This window comes from Aulonocara sp. 'chitande type north' Nkhata Bay, linkage group LG18 (genome assembly GCF_057382095.1).
Source record: "Aulonocara sp. 'chitande type north' Nkhata Bay isolate Kocher_YH1m ecotype deep benthic linkage group LG18, A_spYH_male_GT1.1, whole genome shotgun sequence".
Classification (NCBI taxonomy): domain Eukaryota; kingdom Metazoa; phylum Chordata; class Actinopteri; order Cichliformes; family Cichlidae; genus Aulonocara; species Aulonocara sp. 'chitande type north' Nkhata Bay.
The window spans coordinates 25,927,464-25,949,319 of NC_141361.1; the positions used below are offsets into that span (position 1 = coordinate 25,927,464).

The window sequence follows — 21,856 nt, forward strand, 5'->3', positions numbered from 1 at the left end:
TAGATGCAGCACGCGCTTTAACATTATCCTGCTTAAGTATGCAAGACTTTCCCTGAAAAACACGTCTTCTGGATTGGAGCATATGTTGCTCTAATACCTGTATATAGCTTTCAGCATTGATGGTGCTTTTCCTGATGTGCAATCTGGCAGTTCCAGAGCACTAATGCACCCCCATACCATCAGAGCTGAACTTAGCTGAGAGAAGACGACAGTAGTGCCGCCTGAGGTCCATTCGCAGATGGTGTATTATAGTTTGCACACACACAGATTTCTCCAGATTATTTTGAAGATATTATGTACTGTAGATGATGAGATATTTAAAGAATAGAGAATTTCAGAACGGTGAACCTCTGCCCGTCTTTACGTCTGAGAACTTCTGCCTCTCTAAGATACTCTTTTTAAACCAAATCACGTTACTGACCTGCTGCTGATTAACACAATTCATTTTAAATTGTTCCTCCAGGTGTTTCTTTTTAGTACCGCTTAATCTTTTAGCCTCTTGTTGCCCTGTTCCAACGCTTTTAAAACATAAAACTCCCATAAAATTCAAAATGACATCATTTTGCACTTGGTGCTCACTATGGACCGACTTTGTTTTAGACAATCATTCTGTGCGTCCTTCTGATGATCTGATGACTTTTGCAGGTTTTAACAAGCGCTGTGCTCGCTGCTGGGTTCGGCATTCTGAGGGAAGAATAGAGCAAAGCAGGCAGAGCTTTAGTAGATCTGCAGAGCTTTTTGGAGTAACACTAACAAATTTAAGCTGTTTACACACATTGCTGACCCGCAACAAGCTACATGACTGAGCTGTGCCTAGCTTGCACTTTGCTTGGTGCTGGGACAGACTGCTGTGGCACAGTGAAAAATGACATTGCACAACATGTGCCAGACTACAAATGGAAAGCTTGCAGTACTACAAATCTGCAGAATCATATGTAGATATATTCAAGACAACAGACTAAGACTGTTCAGCTATTCAGCTATTTAATTCAGCTATTATTAAACTTAAACTAAAACCTGTCCAGATAAGGATTTAATTTGGAGTTTACTTTTTTATCATTTTGTGCTTTGACCTAAATTTTAATTGGCTATTTAGCTTTGATTCAGATCAAATGGAAACGAAGTTAATGTATATGTTTGTTTCAGGAAAAGGACGCAGAGGTGGATCGCAGGATGCTGAACTTTGCATATATGACTTCTTTTCTCTTGATTTAATGTGAAGCCTGTGTGTTTCTGTAAAATGGTCAATACTCGTGCATCTGACAGCTTTAAATTCAGTTGTCATATTTTGCACTTTAAACCGTTCATCTTATAAATATATAAAAACTCATGAAAGAAGCCCGCCTTGTTGGCACTCATGTAACGTCATTTCATGTCAAAACGTCTGTGAAGGTTCTCAGTCATCCAGGTCATCGTAGTCAAAGGAGCTATTTCCAAGCAAAGGAGCTTCTTTCCAAGCTCCTTTGACTTCATGTCAAAACGTTTATTACGATTTGATAAGATGATGAAATAGATTTTTGAAACAAAACCAAGTTTTTTTGTGTGTGTGTTTTATTTTTTATTTATTTTTTATTTATTTATTTATTTATTTTTCTAAATGACATCAGAAACAGCAGTATGCGACATTACGTGATGGCAGAGCTTCAGTTCATCCTTTGTCATTTTTTTTTTTTTTTTTTTTTAATAAATAGGACAGGGGGAATGAATGAGAGAAAGAGGGGGAGAGAAAGAAAGAAAACCAAAGGGGAGAAGAGACGGTGAGAAGGGGGGGGGGGGGGAAGAGAGAGAGAGAAAAAAAGAACTCCTGGGTCACCTGTATGGAGAAAAAAACAAACAAACAAACAAAAAAAACAAACAGAGGAGACAGCAAACAACAAAGAGCAACATAATAATAGAGAAAACAAAGCACCATCACAATAAACTAGCTAGTCATAGATATCAATATTTACTAAATAATAAACGATATTGTGCAGCACGCAAGATAGACAGCGCACAGTGTGCTTTGAGGTAGCAGCCAAGAAAGCTTTAGTCCGCGTCTGTGAATACCCATGTGTGCATACCTGTGTGGATCAGCATGCTTGCATTCCAAAGGTTTCTCCATGTAATGATCAGCTAGGGAGTGTGGGGGGGCCACAGCCCCGTCCTCCAGGGTGTGAAGCGGTTGTGTTTTATTTTTAACATCTGCAATAAAGAGATAAAAGGTTAACTTGGTGAAACTTCTTAGCGGCCTCCGTCCTGAAACAACACCACCCTCACGGCTAAACGTGCCCCAATATCAAACCACGAATAACCAGTCTGAATACTGCGAGTCAGCCTTGCACACGATTCGTTGCAACTTGCAGAAATTCGCCCCAAAAGCGGTGTCCTTCAGTGACCTCACATCCTGTTTTCCCCACTTCCTTGTAAATGGACCGGTTTGGGACGGTCCGGGTCGCCTCGCAGCGTGGATCTCTTGCTGTGTCCACCGCGCGTTTCTCCAGACACTCGCTGCACGATCCGCAGTGTTTGCGGGCTGCAGAGGGCATCCAAGCAAACTTTAATGCAGCAGCTCCACCATGCAGGGGCTGATCTGATCCAGCAGAGAGAGTGGAGGCATCGGTAAGTCGGCAGCTCGCATGAATCCACGCTCGTTTACGCGATGATTGTAACGTTTTTGGACGCTTTCAGCAAAAAATGCGCCAAATCTCAGTTTAGCGACAGCTTGCGAAACTTTTTGACGACTTTGAGCCATGTTGGTGAAAGTTAGAGAGACTGGAAAGTGCTTTGCGTCCACTGATCATGCCCGATAGGCTGTGATTAAAACCGTGGAAATCTGTGTTTTTTCTGCTCTTACACTCAAACATCAACAGTTGAAATTTTCGCATTTAAAGCAGCGCGTTTATCGCTTTGGTTGTCGGATTTGTTAAATATGGCTCAAGTGGGGCTGGCATGTGGTGGAGACACCTTTTTAGAGGATTCACACACCTGGGTCTGTGTGGGCTGTCATGTTGCACATGTGTACTTGAACAGCTCGGCTAAATCCCTGCTACACATTCAGGACTGGCTTTGATTTGATTTGGACACTCCAATATATTTAAGATCAAGCTGTTGGGAAGCCATTGCTTACATAGAGTGTCAGATTCTTGCAGAGTGCAGCAGTGTTTCAGTTTTATTTATTTCATATCTGCCCCTACAAGTTTTCCTGGCACAGAGAAGCACCGTGTGTTCACTTTTAGTGACTTTTTAATGGTGATAAAGTGGTTTTATATACAGATAAAGGGAAAGTTAAAGGAAAAGCCAATATAAAGGCTGTTGGTAAGGTGTTTGGACAGAACTGCTTTTATGCACATCTGCTGGTTGTCCACAAGCTCCACTGGAGGAATTAACAACTTTAGCTAAAAGATATTGTCTCATATCAGATCTGATAACTATGAAGGGTGTAGTTTATGATTTCTATCCTTATCAAATCTGGAAGAGACCAATCTCATCTCTTATCGTCTTCATTTATGCACTCTACTTGGTTTCTGCTCCTTTACCATGAATTTGTGCATGTGTGAGTTCAGTCTGTGGCAGTGCTGAGGTGTTACTGAAGCCCAGGTTGCTTTGATAGTGGGCTCCAGCTCCCCTTGTTTTTGGGTTGTCTCACCTTCTTCTATAGATTCTTTGTGGTGTTTGAATCAGGTGAGTTGGCTGGCCAATCAAGCTCTAATAGTAGATGGCTGTGTTGACCTTGAATCTGATAAAAAATAAAGTGGACCAACCACCACCGATGCCAGCAGATCACAGACTGCAGAAACTTTACACTGGATTACAAACACCTCGGGTTCTTTGCCTCTCTGCTCTTCATCCAGACTCTATGCCAAATTTACTTCGGTTTTAAAAGAGGATTTTGGACCGCTGAGCAGTTCGTTTTCTCGTTAGCTCAGGTAAGACATTTCTGAATCCCTGGTTCAGGTGTGGCTTCCTATTATGACTCTCGTCGCTCCTTTCCTGAGGACCTCTGTTCCCGGTGGCTGTAGATGCAGACACCAGTCTAAGTTCACTCCTCTTGAAGCTCTCCCAAGTTCTTGAATTAACTTTTCTTCACAGTCACCTTAAGGCTGAAGGTGCTTGTGCGCCTTTTCCCTTCCAGTCAGCTTTCTGTTGATGTGCTTCTATACCGCACTCTGAGAACAGCCAGCCTTTTCAGCTGTGACCTCCTGTGGTTCACCCTGCTCGTGGAGGATGTCGATGATCATCATCTGGGCAACTGTGAAGTCAGCCGGCTTCCCCATGATTGTGGTTGCGTGTACTGAATTAGACCAAGAGGTACACAGTATTATTCACCCAAACCCCAAATGAAATCTTTGAATACTTTTCATTCAATAATTCTTTGAGCTGTAAACTCTGAGTTATCACATTGCAGTTTCTGTATAGCGAGTCTAGAATACGTAACAATTTCACTTTCTTAAATAACTGAGAGAAAACTTTGAATTTTTCCAAAGATATTGTGAGTTTTTGAGATGCATCTGATCAGAGCTGATCAAAGCTGAGGTCTATTTGTTTTCCTTTTTTTTTTTTTTTTTTTTTTTTTTTTAATTAAAATTTTCCGTGGAATAAAAAATGCACTTTAATGTTAAACCTTTAAATCAAAATTGCAAAGAGTGCTAAATGAAAAAGTACATTTTAAATATTAAGTACTGTATTACAGACATGGAGCTCTTGATGGGCCAGGTCAGGCGGATGACGCACACAAAACTGCAGCTGTGACTGTTTTTGAACTTAACAATAGTGCAAAGGTTTCTGTGTATATTGCGGCCTATCATGCACTGATTGTTGCTTAATACTATTCTTATATTTATTATAAGTAATTAACAGATGTGTTTGGACTGGGGTCATGCAGAGTGAGTAGGATTATGATGTGCAGATTACACACTGTCTGTTTTTATTACATTCCTGATTATTGATTTGATAGATAAATAAAGCAAGTGTATAAAGTGCTTCGAGTCATATTGAGTGCATCAACAATACTGTTCCGGCAAACTTGAAAATCGGCAACATTAAGAATGAACTGTCAGGACTTAATGAAGGTAGATGTTTGCAGAAGAATCACAAGAGGCTTGGAATACGTTGGAGCATTTTTCAGTTCAGGCGGGTTCGGTGACAGATCTTTCTTCCACACAGACACCTCATCGGTTATCTCACGGATAAGATTTTTGTCCTTGTCGTGATGTTGTTTGACTTGTATCTAACTTTATTTTCATCTCCAATGATGAAAAGCCAAATAGGAAAAAAAATAATAATAATAAATGGCTGACTTCATTATTAGTTTAGGTTGCTATCTCTTGAGAGACTATAAAATGAAGTCATTTTATGCCCTTGACTGCTATTGAAGGACCTTTATCGACTACACAGAGTTGAAGAGATCCTTGATAGCTGAAGAGCTTCCACTAGTGATGACACACCTGCGGGGTATACAGTGGTGACAAGTTATACTTTTTTGCATTTCTTCGTAGTTTCGGGACTTCTGAGAAAATGAAGGCGAACGAGGTGAAGCTCATCAGCCCAGGCCTGGAGGATGAGATGGTGAGTATCATTTCAGTTATTTCACTTTTTGGTTTTCTCATATCATCTACTTTTGGCATGTAAATGCACCAGTGTGTGTAAGTATTGTGTAAAAGAAGAGTGAGTTTCAGTCAGATGGGTACAACTGTTTTTTTGTTTTTTGTTGTTGTTGTTGTTCTAAAGGAAGCAGGTTGTGTTTACTACAGATGGACATCAGCCAATGGTCTGTGGACTTGGCGTGTTAAAGCCTCAACTGTGTTACTGTTGGCCCGTTGGTTTACTAGATCCAGAAGTTATAATATTTAGACATGTGGGTGGAGAGCTAAGTTATCACCTAACACTAGGAAGCCATAAACTATGGGCAAAACGCATGGACATGGCTAACTGGCGTTCAGTAACAGACCAATAAATACTTGGATGGTCTGAACCACTAAGCAGACAGTATTATTTGGCAGGCCATTGCATTAATCCAATATACTGATAGTTGTAACTCGCTACAAAGTAACATGTTTTTTGGTAATGCACTAACTGAATGCAATGTGATTACTGTATTAAAGTTGCAATTATGCCGGTACTTAAATTACAAAGGCTCTCCAGTTATCTGCACGTCAGGCAGGTAGAACTAAAACGGCATATTTTGTGTATCATTTTTGTCTGCTGGGCTACAGTCAGCTGATTTCAGTTAATGTGCAGAGAGCTGGAAAACCGGAGTGGTGTACAACATTTAAAGAGTGGAAATTTGGGCATTACCTTTTTTCTTTGCATGAGGGAACAAGAACACGATGCAGAAACAGTCGCATTATACTGACATCATCAGCTCCTTGCAAACATTAGACAGCATGCTAACACAGAGCTAGCTAAGAACCCAGAGTGTTAACGCTGAATGTTTGCCTACGCCAAAACCAGCAGCCGCCTGAACCTCAACAGGTAACAAAAGCAGTGATTATCGCTATTTTTGAAATATAAATGTAGCATCCATTCCTACCTGTACGTGTTTCTGAGGTAGAATCACCATAGTGATCGCTTTCAAGATTCTTTGGGCTGGTTTACATTATTGCTTTGTGTTCAAGGATCGTGTGTGTGTGTGTGTGTGTGTGTGTGTGTGTGTGTGTGTGTGTGTGTGTGTGTGTGTGTGTGTGTGTGTGTGTGTGTGTGTGTGACTGGAAACTAGAGATGGCACGATACCACTTTTTTTATGTCCGATACCGATATCATAAGTTTGGATATCTGCCGATATCGATATGAATCCAATATAGTGTTTTTTAATCAACAAAACTGTTTTTTAAATATCTTGCTGCAAGTTCATACTCAAGTTTAAAACAACAACTACACTAAAGCTATTCTGTTAAACCTGTATGGAAAAAAAAAAAAAAAATTTCATAGTTCAGCAATACTGATCAATCTAATAAACTTAAACCTACACCATCCTCCCTATTCTGGTATTTTAAAGAGTACTTAGCATAAATATTAAGCAACCTAACTAATAGGGTTCCAACTCCCAGCAACAACAAAAATAAATAAATAAAAAATAGGGAACCACCCCTCACGCTCCACCTCATGATGCTTAATCGACATAATCAACCTTAATTTGATGCAGTGTGAAAAAAAATGCACAGAAATCAATTCTTTTTCAAGAAATATTAAATAGATTCAACATCTTTCTTCAACAAAATTGCAGACTGCACAGATGGTACCTTCCCAAAGGAAAAAGTACTATAGCTTACTAGGGTATATATATTAGACTTAATAGTTACTATATACAATAATGGACTTCTATACATTTTACATCAGATTAAAACTTTGGGTGTAAGATTCAGATAAATATTAAATAATTAAAAGCTCGACATTTTAAATGAGAATAAGAAAGAAAAGTATGTCTTTGTGCCCCCTTTTCCCTGTTCATGCCCTATCGGCCCCCCTGGCTAAACTTTGCTAGATGCGCCCCTGCACAGTTACCAGCGTCAGCTACGTAGAAAAAGATCCTCGAGTAGAAAGTAATATTAAATACATTCTAACAACAGCTGATCAAGCTTAAACGTGCTGCTGTTGTTCAGCCGCTGGTTTCCTCATTCTGGTGCAAAGTGGACCAAAAACAAACAAGAGAGACGAACTCGCGACAGAAAAGCCGATCAGCTGATAGTTAAGCAGTTTCATGATTGAAGTAGCAGCGAGAAGAGGCAGTCGCTCCATATATCGCTTGTTAAGCTTAACGCAGGAATGCTTTACAAACATTCAGAGATGGACTTACACACTTGCTTTACTTCTCTCGGGGATAACTTTGTCGGAGATGAAATGCCGGGTTGCTAGCGAAGCTCCAAATGCTATCCAGACCACCGACAGGTCCCGCATGCCACAGCCGCTCTATCACGTGATGCATACTGCTCCGACGTGCTAACGTTCTGAGGTGAGTTACAGCGTGTTGCAAGTTTTGTGAGGTGCTTTCGTGATATTTAATGGATCGGATTACATTTTTTATTTTTCTCCGATATCCGATCCAGTAATTTAGGTCAGTATCGGACCGATACCGATACATAATATCGGATCGGTCCATCTCTACTGGAAACTAAAGCTTATGTTGTTAACTGGTAATTATGTGAGAGTGCGAGTAATGCAAAAGGAATGTAGTGATTAGCAGAGGTGGCAAAAGTACAGAGATTTTGTATTTAAGTAGAAGTACAGATACTGTTTAAAAATACTCTAGTAAAAGTTGAAGTACTGATTCAACTTCTTTACTCAAGTATAAGTGAAAAAGTACAGGCTCTGAAATGTACTCGGAGTAAGAAAGTAGCTCTTTGAAGAACCTTTCTGCCAGCTGTTTCATGCAAAGTTTTCAGTTTAATTTTTATTTTTTGCCCATTTCTTCCACATTATCAGTGTGGTCACTGATTTTCCTTGCCGGTTTGAGCTGTGTTTTAGCTCAGTGAGATGAGCAGCCGTTCTCAGACTGCGAGGCCCGGGTTCAAATCCCGCTTATGGCAACATTTCTTTCAGTTAACAGTTAAACTTTTTTTTTTAACACTTTTCAGCAGAAATTCTGCTCATTCACCTCTTTTCAGCGCAACGTTCTGCTTCTTTCCATCTTTTCTGCAGAAATTCTGCTCATTAAACTCTTTTCAGCAAAATTTTTAGCCTTTTCACCTCTTATCAGCACAAATCTCAGCAGCTTCTGCTCATTTCAGCAGAATTGTCAGTCTCTCCACCTCTTCTTTGTGAGAATGAGTTTGGCTCAGTGAGCTGAGTAGCTGCCGTGAGACCAGAAGGGCCAGGTTCGAATCCTGCTCACGGCAAAAAAAAAATTTCAACACTTTTCAGAAAAAATTTCTCCGTCTTTACCCCTTTCAGTAGAATTTTTTGATTTTCACCACTTTTCAGCAAAACATTTCTGCTTCTTCACCTGTTTTCAGCAGAATTTTCAGTTTCTTCACCGTTGAAAAGTTGCAACTTTTTGCAACTTTTCAACCTTTTCAGCTTTTTTCAGCATTAAGGCATCCACACACCATTTTCGCAGGAAATGCAAATTTTTGTAGTTCTAATTGTAGTCAGCCTGAATCTGTTTAATAGAATATGAATTTAACCACAACCACAATAAATTCAAAATACACAACTTTATTCAACCAGATGTCAGCAGATGTTACTGATTTCCATCCTCGATACAGTACACAGTTTATGCTGTCTTTATATTAGACACTATAAAGTTGGTATGAAGGTGAATTCAGTGAATGGATCTCAGCATCATCATCTCTGCCACCCTTCATGTAACCTAACTCTGACCATGAAACCTTAGCCACTGTGCACCGGTCACACACTGTTCTTTACTTTAAACTCATCACAGTGCAGCAAACAAACCTGTTTATCCTGTGCTAACTTGCAGAGGATTTTTGTGTATCCTTTAAATAGCACAGTTAGTCTACCTCAGTTTGTTTTTCATATTGTGCAACCTGCTGCAAAACATCATAATGTGACATGTACAGACCCAGTATCTGATTTTAAAAAAGGGGACTTACATGTAAGATTTACATTTCCAGTTAGTCAAACACCAATGAGCCATCCTTACCTTTAAATCTAACCTCTCTTCCTTTCCTGTCTTTGTCATCTTTCTCCATCTCTGAGTGAAGTTGGCTCTCTTTCTTTTCTCTCCTTGTGAAAACCAGCAGCTCGACCTTTAGTTAGCAGATAAACTGCACACAAACTGTTTGTGTGTTTGCTGATAGAAATGCTGTATTTGAAATTAGCTGCCATTTACAAAACATTACTGCCTTTATGCTCGCTCATCTTTCGTGGGGCTAGCTAGATGCTGAAGTACTGCAACTTCTGGACACCTGCAGTCATTCTGGTACTGTACCAAAAAAAAAGAAAACACGCCTCACTTTAATCCCTTTAACTTTACCAGGCAGTTTTTTTTACATCTTTAATCTCTTTTTATGGCACATCACTTGCCGAATAGTACTGGAACAGGATGGCCTTTCATGTGTTACTGTTTAGGCTCAAGTCGGTTTGATATCTGAAAGTCATGAAATAATAACTCTCCTCAAATGCCTTAAACCTAAGGTAATGAGTCTGTTTTGAAAATATAAGGATTAGAAAGTACAGATATTTGTTTAAAAACGTAGAGCGTAAAAATAAAAAGTTGTTTAAAAAAAAAAAAAAAAAACTCAAGTAAAGTACAGATACCTATGGAAGCCCGTTTCCGCCACTAAACCCCCCCCCCCCCCCCCCCCAAAAAAAAACAAGTATCCATAGGTCAAAATTTCGAGTTATTTTCTCGAAATTTCGTGTTAGCTCTGCCAATCAGTAATCTAGGTGAATGAGGTCACTTTCTTGTTACCTGGAAGCATATGGCGCAGAGTAACGCGCACTATAACCGGATCGCAACAAATTGGCTCTTTCGCGAGTACGTTTGCTGATAGTAACGCCATGTGATTCAGCTAATAACACAAGGATTTCATCATTTTTGAAGCCACGCTGAAAATACTCAGCAATCTGTGGATTCATGACTGGATGTAATACTGGTAGCTTAGCTGTAGCATTTGTAGCTGAAGGTTTCAGCTTCCGGGTAACAAGGAAATGACATCATTCACATAGATTACTGATTGGCAGAGCTAACTTGAAATTTCGAGTTACTTTTCTCAAAATTTTGAGTTAATAAGTTGAAATTTTAAAAAATAACTCAAAATTTCAAGTTATGGATTTATTTATTTATTTATTTATTTATTTATTTATTTTTTTTTTTACTTGCGGAAATGGGCTTCCATAGATACCTGAAATTTCTACTTAAGTACACTTAAAAAGTATTTGTACTTCGTTACTTCCCACCCCTATGATTAGTATTAACAATTTCTTTATACTGGGAGCAATTAAGTATGCATCCTTCTTAAAAAAGGTAACTAGTAATGGGGTGGGGGGTAATTGATACAGCATAGCTGCATTTTGTGTTGCGATATTGTATCGATATAGACACCAAAAAAATTTTTTTTTGTTAAATTAATTAAAATACGATGGAAAAACTACAAACTTAAACTCTGATAATTAAATACACTCAACAAAAATATAAACGCAACACCTTTGTTACTGCTCCCATTCCCCATGGGATGGACGTAGAGACCTAAAATTCATTCCAGATACACAATATAACCATCCCTCCCAAACAGTGGTCACAAATCAGTCCAAATGTGTGGTAGTGGGCACATCTGCTATATTGAGATAATCCATCCCACCTCACAGGTGTGCCACATCAGGATGCTGATCTGACATCACGAGTAGTGCACAGGTGTACCTCAGACTGCCCACAACAAAAGGCCACCCTGGAATGTGCAGTTTTTTTGCGCTATTGGGGGTCTGGGGACCCAGAACCGGTCAGTATCTGGTGTGACCACCATTTGCCTCATGCAGTGCAACACATCGTCGCATGGAGTCTATCAGATTGTCAATTGTGGCCTGTGGACGCCATCGAATGTGAGCATTTGCCCACACAAGTCTGTTACGGCGACGAGCTGGAGTCAGGTCAAGACCCCGATGAGGACGACGGGCATGCAGTTGAGCGTCCCTGAGACGGTTTCTGACAGTTTGTGCAGAAATTGTTTGGTTGTGCAAACCAATTGTTCCAGCAGCTGTCTGGGTGGCTGGTCTCAGACGATCTTGGAGGTGAACCTGCTGGATGTGGAGGTCCTGGGCTGGTGTGGTTACACGAGGTCTGCGGTTGTGAGGCCGGTTGGATGTGCTGCCATATTCTCTGAAACGCCTGTGGAGACGGCTTATGGTTGAGAAATGAACATTCAATGCACGGGCGACAGATCTGGTTGACATTCCTGCTGTCAGCATGCCAATTGCACGCTCCCTCATTGCTTGTGGCATCTGTGGCATTTTGCTGTGAGACAAAACTGCACATTCCAGGGTGGCCTTTTGTTGTGGGCAGTCTGAGGTACACCTGTGCACTACTCATGATGTCAGATCAGCATCCTGATGTGGCACACCTGTGAGGTGGGATGGATTATCTCAATATGGCAGATGTGCCCACTACCACACATTTGGACTGATTTGTGACCACTGTTTGGGAGGGATGGTTATATTGTGTATCTGGAATGAATTTTAGGTCTCTACGTCCATCCCATGGGGAATGGGAGCAGTAACAAAGGTGTTGCGTTTATATTTTTGTTGAGTGTATGAATTACTGTTAAATGTGAATTTCTTTTTATGTAGACAGCATTGATGTTCTTTTTTTTTTTTTTTTTTCAGTGATTTGTCGCAGTTAATTGGTGTATTATCAGAAACAGATTGCACGTAATTACCATTCATTCACAGACTGATAGCAGACTGTCTTACATTTAAAGCAGGTTTTAAGGACAGTGTTGGTACGCTTGATGATCTCATTTTGCAGCCAAAAAATAACTGACGTGAGATAACTTTATCGTATTGCAACAAAACAGATACTGATAAAGTTTAACTTTGAGGACATAATTTGTAGTTGAACAACATATGTCACTGCAGTGCTCAGCAGGTCACACAATGTTAATAATCACAGTAATATTGTATTGTGGGTTGTCTACTGAGTCCCACCTCTAGCTAGCTGTGCATTAACATATAAGATGTAAATCGGTGTTAGACTCCAGATTAGGATAAGTCACTAATATGTTTTTCCAATTCTCTTAGTATTTATTACACACTGAATATCTTTGATTTCAAATTCAGTTTCAGTTAGATGAAATAATGCAGGTTTTGTCCGTCCATCCCTGGTTTGAGACTGGGGGGAGGCACCAGCTTCAGGGGGGGGGGTCACAAGCTAGCGAGCTCCTTGTGCCGGTCCCAATCACAGATAAAAGGGTGGATTGCAAGAAGGATGCCATTCCTGATGCATTCCAGTGCACACCATCCACCTGCTTTGGGAAATACTTAGTAGAGAATCACTTGTCTATTAATTAATCTGTGGCTGAAATAAGTCCTTGAATCCAGCATATTACCAGGTGTTTTACAGACAAGAGACAACTACGCAGCCATGTTAACATGTTAGCGTATCTGTGCAGGAGGTGTCGGGTTACAGACCCTGTCTGTGGAAGATGATCCTGGTGGGCGCAGGTGTTATTTGCTCTGGTGGTCTCCTGCTGCTGCTCCTCTACTGGTTACCTGAGTGGGGTGTGAAGAGCACCTGTACTCACACCACGCTGAAGGACGCACACACAGTGCTGCTCAGGACAACGGTATGTGCTGTAGTTTAATATTGAAATGAAGCATTTTATTTCTGTGGCACACATACTGTTCCATACTGTGTCTGATAAATTTGGTGTGGCCTCACGAACAGGAAAACTGTGCTGCTTTATATTGTTACCTCAGGATGAGTTCAGACAGTGGTTTCGAGCCAAAGTGCATGTGATGTTGGCTCCTGGGAAGAAGCCCTTTGACAGTTTGGCTTCCCAGCCTGAAAGCCAGGTAACAAATGGAGACGGAGACCTTGGTGTCAGCGCTGTACACGAAGACTGCTACGGACAGTTTTCTCACAGGCAGCTGGTTCAGGTACTTTAGTATGAAGCCGTGTCTCCTGTTACCATTTGATAGTTTTCTAACTAACCCATTTTAAACAAATCTGTTTCACAGACTAAGTGTTTGGATTCTCCCCTCTCCCCCTCTCAGGTTCACTATTTCGTCCACCACAGCGCTCGATACTACTGGAATGATGTGATGCAGAACTTTGAATTATACAAGTAAGCATCCCACTGAGTATGTGTGCTGTAGTCTTGTGTTCAGAATATTTGATGTGCTACATGTATTACAGCTTTTTTTTTTTTTTTACAAATTCAGTTAAATTATATGAATATATAAATTTATATATATATAAATTATATATGCTATATATATTATATATGCTTTAAACGTAAAAGCGTGAGGAGGTGTAACAGAATAGTTTTTTTGTTGATTGCATAGTTTTTGCCAGGTTCTGCATGATCAGATACACACCGATAAGGCATAACATTATGACCACCTGCCTAATATTGTGTTGGTCCTCCTTTTGCTGCCAAAACAGCCCCCACCAAACAATGGATCCTTTAGGTCATGTAAGTTAGGAGGTGGGGTGTCCATGGGTCCGACTTGTTTCTCCTGCACATCCTGCATACATGAAGCAGTGACCCCTGCAGACCGAGAACGCCCCACGATAGCTGCAGCTTTGGAGATGCTCTGACTCAGTTGCCCAGCCATCACAATTTGGCCCTCGTCAGACTCTTAAATCTTCACACTTCCCAGATTTTCCAGCTTGTAACACATCACCTTTGAGGACAAAATGTTCACTTGCTTCCTAATACATCCCACCCACTCACAGCTGCCACGATGAAGAGATAATCAGTGTTATTCACTTCACCTGTCAGTGCTCATAATGTTATGCCCGGTCGGTGTGTGTGTTGCTCTGCTCAGCTGCAGTTGACATGAATTGTATTCATTTTCTAGAGGCCTGGAGGATGTGAACGTGAGCTGTGCAAGCCTTCACTCTGAGCACAGCTCTGGGCTTTCTAAAACATTACAAGACTACAGGTACATGCTGGGCTTTCTTACAGGCTGTTTTCTTAAGTTATTTGCTCATTTAAAAAAAAAAATGAAGAAGCAGCAGATGGATTTTTCATGATGGACAAATTGGATTCTTCTTTATCAGGAGGCTGTTTTTTGGGGAGAATGAGATTGCAGTGAGAGTGCCCTCTCTGTTAAAGCTTCTGGTAAAGGAGGTGAGTTTCAAGCTCTTGCATAACATATTTTCTTACAGCACATCTATCATTTCTTCTAATTCCCCCTGTTTGCATGTTTTTTTTTCAGGTCTTGAACCCATTTTACATCTTCCAGCTCTTCAGCATTATTCTCTGGAGCTTTGAAGATTATTATTATTATGCCTCGGCCATTGTTTTAATGTCCATCATTTCTATCGCTACCTCATTGTACACCATTAAAAAGGTGGGTCATGCCTGAGACGGCTCTGCTCTCGGTCACCCGTTTTCAACGCAGTTGTGTTCTGGTGCCTTTCAAGAGCTGTTTTTCTTCTCCTTTCAGCAATACGTCATGCTGCACGACATGGTGGCAGCCCACAGCGTGGTTCGTGTTTCTGTGTGCAGAGGGAATAAAGGCATGTTTTCATCTCTGATCATGACACACAGCTAATAGCTGCTTTGCCTTGTGACTGGCTACAGAGACAGTGTGTATCCAAAGTCTTCTTTCATGATCTTGACCACAGATATTGAACAGGCCATGTCAACGGAGCTCGTGCCCGGCGATGTCATCGCCATTCCAGCGAATGGGATGATAATGCCGTGCGACGCAGTGCTCGTCTGCGGAACCTGCATTGTGAACGAGAGCATGCTGACAGGTGAGACTGCTCTTCGCCGCGCTCGCCGTGGAGAAAAGTTACTACCGTTCTTCCAGGAATCAGTGGTTATCTCTCGTCACTTATCTCTTTACACTTTATGACTGTTCGTGAGAGGCAGCTGGTACTTCCGTCACTGCTACAATATATCAAAGATTAAGCTGGCTTTGATTTTTAGCTCGTCTAGCTGAAGGACTGATTAGCTTATGCCACGGCGAGGCGTTCTTTGCCCGTCCACAGTTCAGAAGAACTTAGGTCACATTTGTCATTTTACAGGGAATAACCTGATGAGCTATTATGTCATCATTACATTTTTTTTTTCTTCTTTTTTTTTTTTGCCCACATTGTCATACATTACTTTATTGTATCATCACTGGTCCTTTAAAACAAGTTCAGCAGGCTCTAACTTATGCAAAGTTCATCTGCTTTCCTTGAATGAATCCATAGATTTGGACATCATATCCTTCTCTGACCTTTTGCTCTCAGTTAGAAAGCTGTTAAGGCACCTCACACTTTGCTCAGTTTAAGATAATTTTACTCTGATTGGCTGGCGTTCACAAACAGGAGGTTTTTAAGAGCATGTGGGCGGGGCTTTGCAGTAGTCACATTAGAACGTAGAAGCTCGTCCTGAAAACATGGACCCAGATGTACCTGGATCCAAGGCAAGCATCTTCTAACATTTGCACATTATTGTTTACCAACTAAAGGAAAACACGCTAATATACTTTGAAATTGGACTTTTTCCACCCCAACCAGTGAGTAAACTAAAAGCATCGTCCAGTCTTTAATTAGCGCTACGATTCATGGTTTGGAAAAATTACAAAAGTTCAAAATGCCTTCCTTCTTCACATTTTCCAAAGCTGTCCAGCGAGGTGACTTGAAGCCAGGTGGACGCTGAAGCCTGCCTATATGTGAATGGGAATGATGCGAGCTCTGAGATGTTTTATTTTCTGCATCTCTAGTGTTCTCATTTTAAAAGTCAAGTCAAGTCAAGTTTATTTATAGAGCACATTTAAAAACAACCAAGGCTGACCAAAGTGCTGTACAGTAAATACAGATAAAAATACAATAGAACACAATTTCGTAATAACACCTCGCTGATAAAAATAAAATAAAAATATATAAAACAAATAAATTAAACCTTTCTAAAAGCCAATGAAAAGAGGTGAGTTTTAAGAGCGGTTTTAAAAGTTTCTAGGCTTTTGGAGAGTCTGACGTGAGGAGGTAAACTGTTCCACAGTCTGGGTGCAGCCACAGCAAACGCCCTCTCTCCCTTTGTCTTTAATTTATACCTGGGAACATCTAAAAGCATCAGGTCGGCTGACCTCAAAGATCTCCTGGGGCGATAAGTTCTAAGGAGTTCTGACAGGTAAGAAGGTGCAGTGCCATTTAAAACCTTAAAAGCCAGCAATAAGATTTTAAAATCAATCCTAAAGGCAACTGGGAGCCAGTGGAGAGAGCAGAGAACCGGAGTGATGTGGTCTCTTTTTTTTTTTGAACCGGTCAACAGGCGAGCGGCAGCGTTCTGCACCAGTTGAAGGCGATGTAGACAGGAACGATCTAGGCCAGCATAGAGGGAATTGCAGTAGTCTAGCCGTGAAGTAATAAAAGCATGGACCACTCTTTCTAGATCGTTCCTGCAAAGGTAAGACTTGACTTTGGCTAAAATCCGCAAATGATAAAAAGATCCCTTAACTACAGAGCTGATTTGTTTATCAAGTTTAAAAGCATTGTCAAAAATAACACCAAGACTCTTAATGGAAGAAGTGCAATCGGAGGTTAGGGGTCCCAAAAAGTCAAGAGAGAAGTTGGGATCTTTAGGAAGCCCAAACACAATGACTTCAGTTTTGCTTTCATTAAGGTGTAAGAAGTTAAGAGTCATCCAAGTCTTAATGTCAGACAAGCAGGAGAGTAGCGGCTGCAAAGAAACATTGCAGTTCAACCTCAGAGGGAGGTAGATCTGAATATCATCGGCAAAGATGTGGAAGGACACATTATGTTTACGGAGCACATCGCCCAGAGGGAGCAAGTACAGAATAAACAACAGGGGGCCTAGTATGGACCCCTGAGGTACGCCACAGGTTAAAGGAGCTCTGGGAGATGACAGTTCACCAAGGTGAACAGAAAAACTCCTATTATTCAAATAGGACTGGAAAAACTTTAAGACAGTGCCCTTTAAACCGACACAATGTTTTTTTTTTTTTTTTTTGTTTTTTTTTTTCTAAATGACATCAGAAACAGCAGTATGCGACATTACGTGATGGCAGAGCTTCAGTTCATCCTTTGTCTTTTTTTTTTTTTTTTTTTTTTTTAATAAATAGGACAGGGGGAATGAATGAGAGAGAGAGGGGGAGAGAAAGAAAGAAAACCAAAGGGGAGAAGAGACGGTGAGAAGGGGGGGGGAAGAGAGACAAAACAAAAACAAAAAAACTCCTGGGTCACCTGTGTCTGGGGGTGGGCGTCCGGGTACACACCGGCTCACTCCTTGGCGGCCGCTTGTCGGGGCCTGGGGCCTGGGGCTCGCTCGGGCCCCTTTGGAGGTGGGGTGCCCCCGGCCTCTCGGCCTAGGGCTCGGTCACTCAGGCGCAGCTGGGGGCCGGCGGAGCTCACGGGCGCGTCACTGCAACTCCCCCTGACTTCTGCTCCGCGGCTGCTGGGCGAGCCCTCATCTGGGACTCTCCTCAGCTCTTACTGGGACAGTGGCGCGGCTGCCCCTCTGTTGGTCTTCCATGGTCTCTTGTGTTCTGGGGGCCTCTGGATGTCTGGAGTTTTGATCTCCTCCATACCCGCTTCACACCCTGGAGGACGGGGCTGTGGCCCCCCCACACTCCCTAGCAGATCATTACATGGAGAAACCTTTGGAATGCAAGCATGCTGATCCACACAGGTATGCACACATGGGTATTCACAGACGCGGACTAAAGCTTTCTTGGCTGCTGCCTCAAAGCACACTGTGCGCTGTCTATCTTGCGTGCTGCACAATATCGTTTATTACTTAGTAAATACTGATATCTATGACTAGCTAGTTTATTGTGATGGTGCTTTGTTTTCTCTATTATTATGTTGCTCTTTGTTGTTTGCTGTCTCCTCTGTTTGTTTTTGTTTGTTTGTTTGTTTGTTTGTTTGTTTTTTTCTCCATACAGGAAACCGACACAATGTTGAAGGCGGGATAGCAGTATGTTGTGATCAACAGTGTCGAAGGCTGCTGTCAGGTCCAGGGTTACTAAGACAGCAGCACAACCAGAGTCAACAGTTAAAAGCAAATCATTAAAAACTCTCAGAAGGGCGGTTTCTGTGCTATGCCGAGCTCTAAAACCAGACTGGAACTTCTCATAGAGATTGTTATTGTCAAGAAATAGCTGGAGCTGCGTGAGGGCAGTCATCTGTTTGCCTATCATCTGATAATAACATTTTTTACATCATAGAATTTTTATATTTGACGTTTGTTCCTTTTATTTATGTCTGCCTCGTTGTATTGCTAGGTGTTGTTTTTGTTTTATGACTATTTGTCATAAGTAAATATCCCATGTAATTAAGTACAGTCATGTGAAGAACGTTTTTCACATGACTGTAAACGGTCCTTTGAAAAACTAAGAATACACTATGATTCATTAGCCTGTAAAACCACTTTTGGCAGCAATAACTTATGTATGACACGTGTGTCTTACATCATTATGGGGGATTTTGGGCCACTTATTTCACAGTGTTTAGCTTTTTAACGTTTTTGGGCATCGAGATATGCACAGTTCTCCTGTTAAAGTCCTGCCGCAGCATTTCAGTAAGTTTGCGGTCTGGACTTTGCCAAGGCATTCGCAACACCCCAATTCTCTTCTTTTTAAGACATCTTGATGCAGATTTGCTGCTGTGTTTGGGATCGTTGTCCTGTTCAATGACTAGTTGTTAGACAGATGACATCACATTTGACTTATCACGAGTTTATGGTCGACTCAATAACTGCAGGGTGCCAGGTCGTGTGGATGTAAAACAAACCCGAATCATCACGCCTCTACCGCCGTGGTTGACAGTTTGTTTGAGCTCTCTGTGCTGATATGCACCAGACAAGGTGAAATGCAGACTTTGTTTTTCACGTGACTGTATGTTGAAAGCTGGATCCTGTCCACATATTGTGATGTCCTGGTAGCCATGGTTTTTGGCACCATTTGTTTTTTCCCCTCCTGTAGGTCACAATATGTGATGCCCTGGTGGTTAATTGAATAAATATTTTGCTGGGATTCTTCTGCAATATTTCAGTAAAAGCCATTCTGGTGTTCTGGTCTTCATTTCTGCATCTGTTCTTTTTGATATTTTCTTTTGATTATAAAAAAAATCTCTTTTAGGAGAGAGTGTGCCAGTCACCAAGACCAGTCTGCCCAGTGCTGGCGAGGAAGGAGCCAGGAGCTACAATATAGATGAGCATAAAAAACACACCCTCTACTGTGGTACCCACGTCATCCAGACCCGCTTCTACACCGGAGAACTGGTGAAAGCTGTTGTGGTGAGAACAGGTAAACTGGAGAGAGACGGACTGGGACCCACTGTGGTGGTTTAGCTTCTGCTTTAGACTGAGCACCCTCAAAAGGAAGAAAATAATCAGAGAGTATTACTTGTGTGTCTCCACAGGCTTTAGCACAGAGAAAGGCCAACTTGTGCGTTCTATTCTTTACCCTAACCCCACTGACTTCAAGCTGTACCACGACGCATACCTGTTCCTGTTGTGTCTTGTTGGGGTGGCAGGCATCGGCTTCATCTATACCATCGTCCTGAGCATCATGAACAAGGTATTACTGCTCTTTAAGAGGCTTATGAAGGTCTTCAGTGAGCTGAATCACAGTTGCTGTCTGTTCTCTCCAGGTCCCAGCTAAAACCATCATTACTGAATCTCTGGACATCGTGACCATTACCGTGCCCCCGGCCTTACCGGCCGCCATGACGGCCGGCATCGTTTACGCACAGCGGCGTCTGAAGCGCGTCGGCATCTTCTGCATCAGTCCACAGAGGATCAACATGTGCGGTCAGCTTAACGTGGTTTGCTTTGACAAGGTGAGTTAGAAAATGTAGAAGCTGAGGATCTGAAGTAGCTCAGAAATCAGTCCTCAGACAAAATGCATGGAAATTGGTTTTCAACACATTCAAACCCACTTCCAGTTCAAGCACAAGTTCTTTTTTTGAGAGTGAGTGCATGATTTAATGACCGTAAATGTCTCGAGGCAGAGCTGTGGTCGTGCAAATATGCTGTTTGTTCATAGCACCGAGCTTTATGCACTCAAAAGAGTGATGCTGTACAAGTTTATAAGGACTTAGACGTATCTAAGCAGGCTGTGCTTGACATGTAATTTTCCTTTTGTTATCACGAGCACCCAGTGAGCACAATGAGAAACGGGTTGTAATGTTGTTAGTTTGAGAAAAGCATTCAAAGTTGATAAATTTGATTCATTATTCAGTGAAGTCTGTTTTTCCAGGCATTTTCCAACATTTTCTAGATTGTATAATTCATTAAGAGAAGGAACAAATTCATCAGTTCTGAAAATAAAAAGACACAGACTTTATTCATAGTTTGTTTGGTTGTAAAGGAGCTAAAGGTTGTTGTTGTTGGTTTTATTTATTTATTTTTAACACTGACCTCAGTTGGTAGAAAGATTATGTACTAAACAGCTAAATGCTTCCACACAGACATGCTGGGTCACATCTTTGTCCTTGTTTTGTCCTTTGAGGAAGCTGCTTAGTCTTGTTCCGTTCCACTGTCTAGAATTATGGGCTGTTCAGATTGATTTCCTGCTCTTGCTGATGAGATGTACGAGGCCTGAGTTGGTAGCTTCGTAATAATGTGCAGTTTTTGTTTTCCCTCAGACTGGTACTCTGACCGAGGACGGTTTGGACCTGTGGGCCATTCACAGGGCTGAGGATGGCAGGTAGGAAGTGGCAACTTTGGGTTTATTGCCATTCGTGTGCTTTACTGTCTAGTCTCTGTAAAGTTCTCTCAAAATAAAGACGGCACATACAAAACGGTATTGCATCACTGCATCATAGCTTTAAAATGCTTCATTTAGCGGCTTGTTGATTTATTGAATAACAAAGAATGCATCTGTATTTTACTGCTGTCCGCTAACAGTTTCTCTAATAATTTTGTCCTGACACATCTGAAGGAAAAGTAATTGTGTCTTCTTTGGTCATAGACTGTAAAATGGTAAATGGCCTGTATTTATATAGCGCTTTACTAGTCCCTAAGGACCCCAAAGTGCTTTACACATCCAGTCACCCACCCATTCACACACTGGTGATGGCAAGCTACATTGTAGCCACAGCTGCCCTGGGGCGCACTGACAGAGGCGAGGCTGCCGGACACTGGCGCCACCGGGCCCTCTGACCACCACCAGTAGGCAACGGGTGAAGTGTCTTGCCCAAGGACACAACGACCGAGACTGTCCAAGCCGGGGCTCAAACCGGCAACCTTTCAATTACAAGGCGAACGCCCAACTCTTGAGCCACGATCACCCCAAACTG

The 21,856-nt window shown here is 41.6% G+C and overlaps 1 protein-coding gene across 2 annotated transcripts in view; it reads left to right on the forward strand.

The window, feature by feature from the left end:
• Nucleotides 1-2,268: 2,268 nt before the first annotated feature.
• The window catches only part of LOC147308707 (polyamine-transporting ATPase 13A3-like), a 31,439-nt gene continuing 11,851 nt past the window's right edge, over nt 2,269-21,856 (forward strand). For both annotated transcript variants that reach the window (XM_086272827.1, XM_086272828.1), the window contains exons 1-14: nt 2,269-2,598; nt 5,475-5,544; nt 13,041-13,214; nt 13,348-13,527; nt 13,645-13,715; nt 14,455-14,538; nt 14,657-14,726; nt 14,815-14,949; nt 15,046-15,118; nt 15,227-15,358; nt 19,693-19,860; nt 19,976-20,133; nt 20,207-20,395; nt 21,203-21,264. In XM_086272827.1, the coding sequence (XP_086128953.1) occupies nt 2,540-2,598; nt 5,475-5,544; nt 13,041-13,214; nt 13,348-13,527; nt 13,645-13,715; nt 14,455-14,538; nt 14,657-14,726; nt 14,815-14,949; nt 15,046-15,118; nt 15,227-15,358; nt 19,693-19,860; nt 19,976-20,133; nt 20,207-20,395; nt 21,203-21,264 (1,625 nt within the window). In that variant the 5' untranslated portion in view covers nt 2,269-2,539. The remainder of the gene's footprint in view (nt 2,599-5,474; nt 5,545-13,040; nt 13,215-13,347; nt 13,528-13,644; nt 13,716-14,454; nt 14,539-14,656; nt 14,727-14,814; nt 14,950-15,045; nt 15,119-15,226; nt 15,359-19,692; nt 19,861-19,975; nt 20,134-20,206; nt 20,396-21,202; nt 21,265-21,856) is intronic.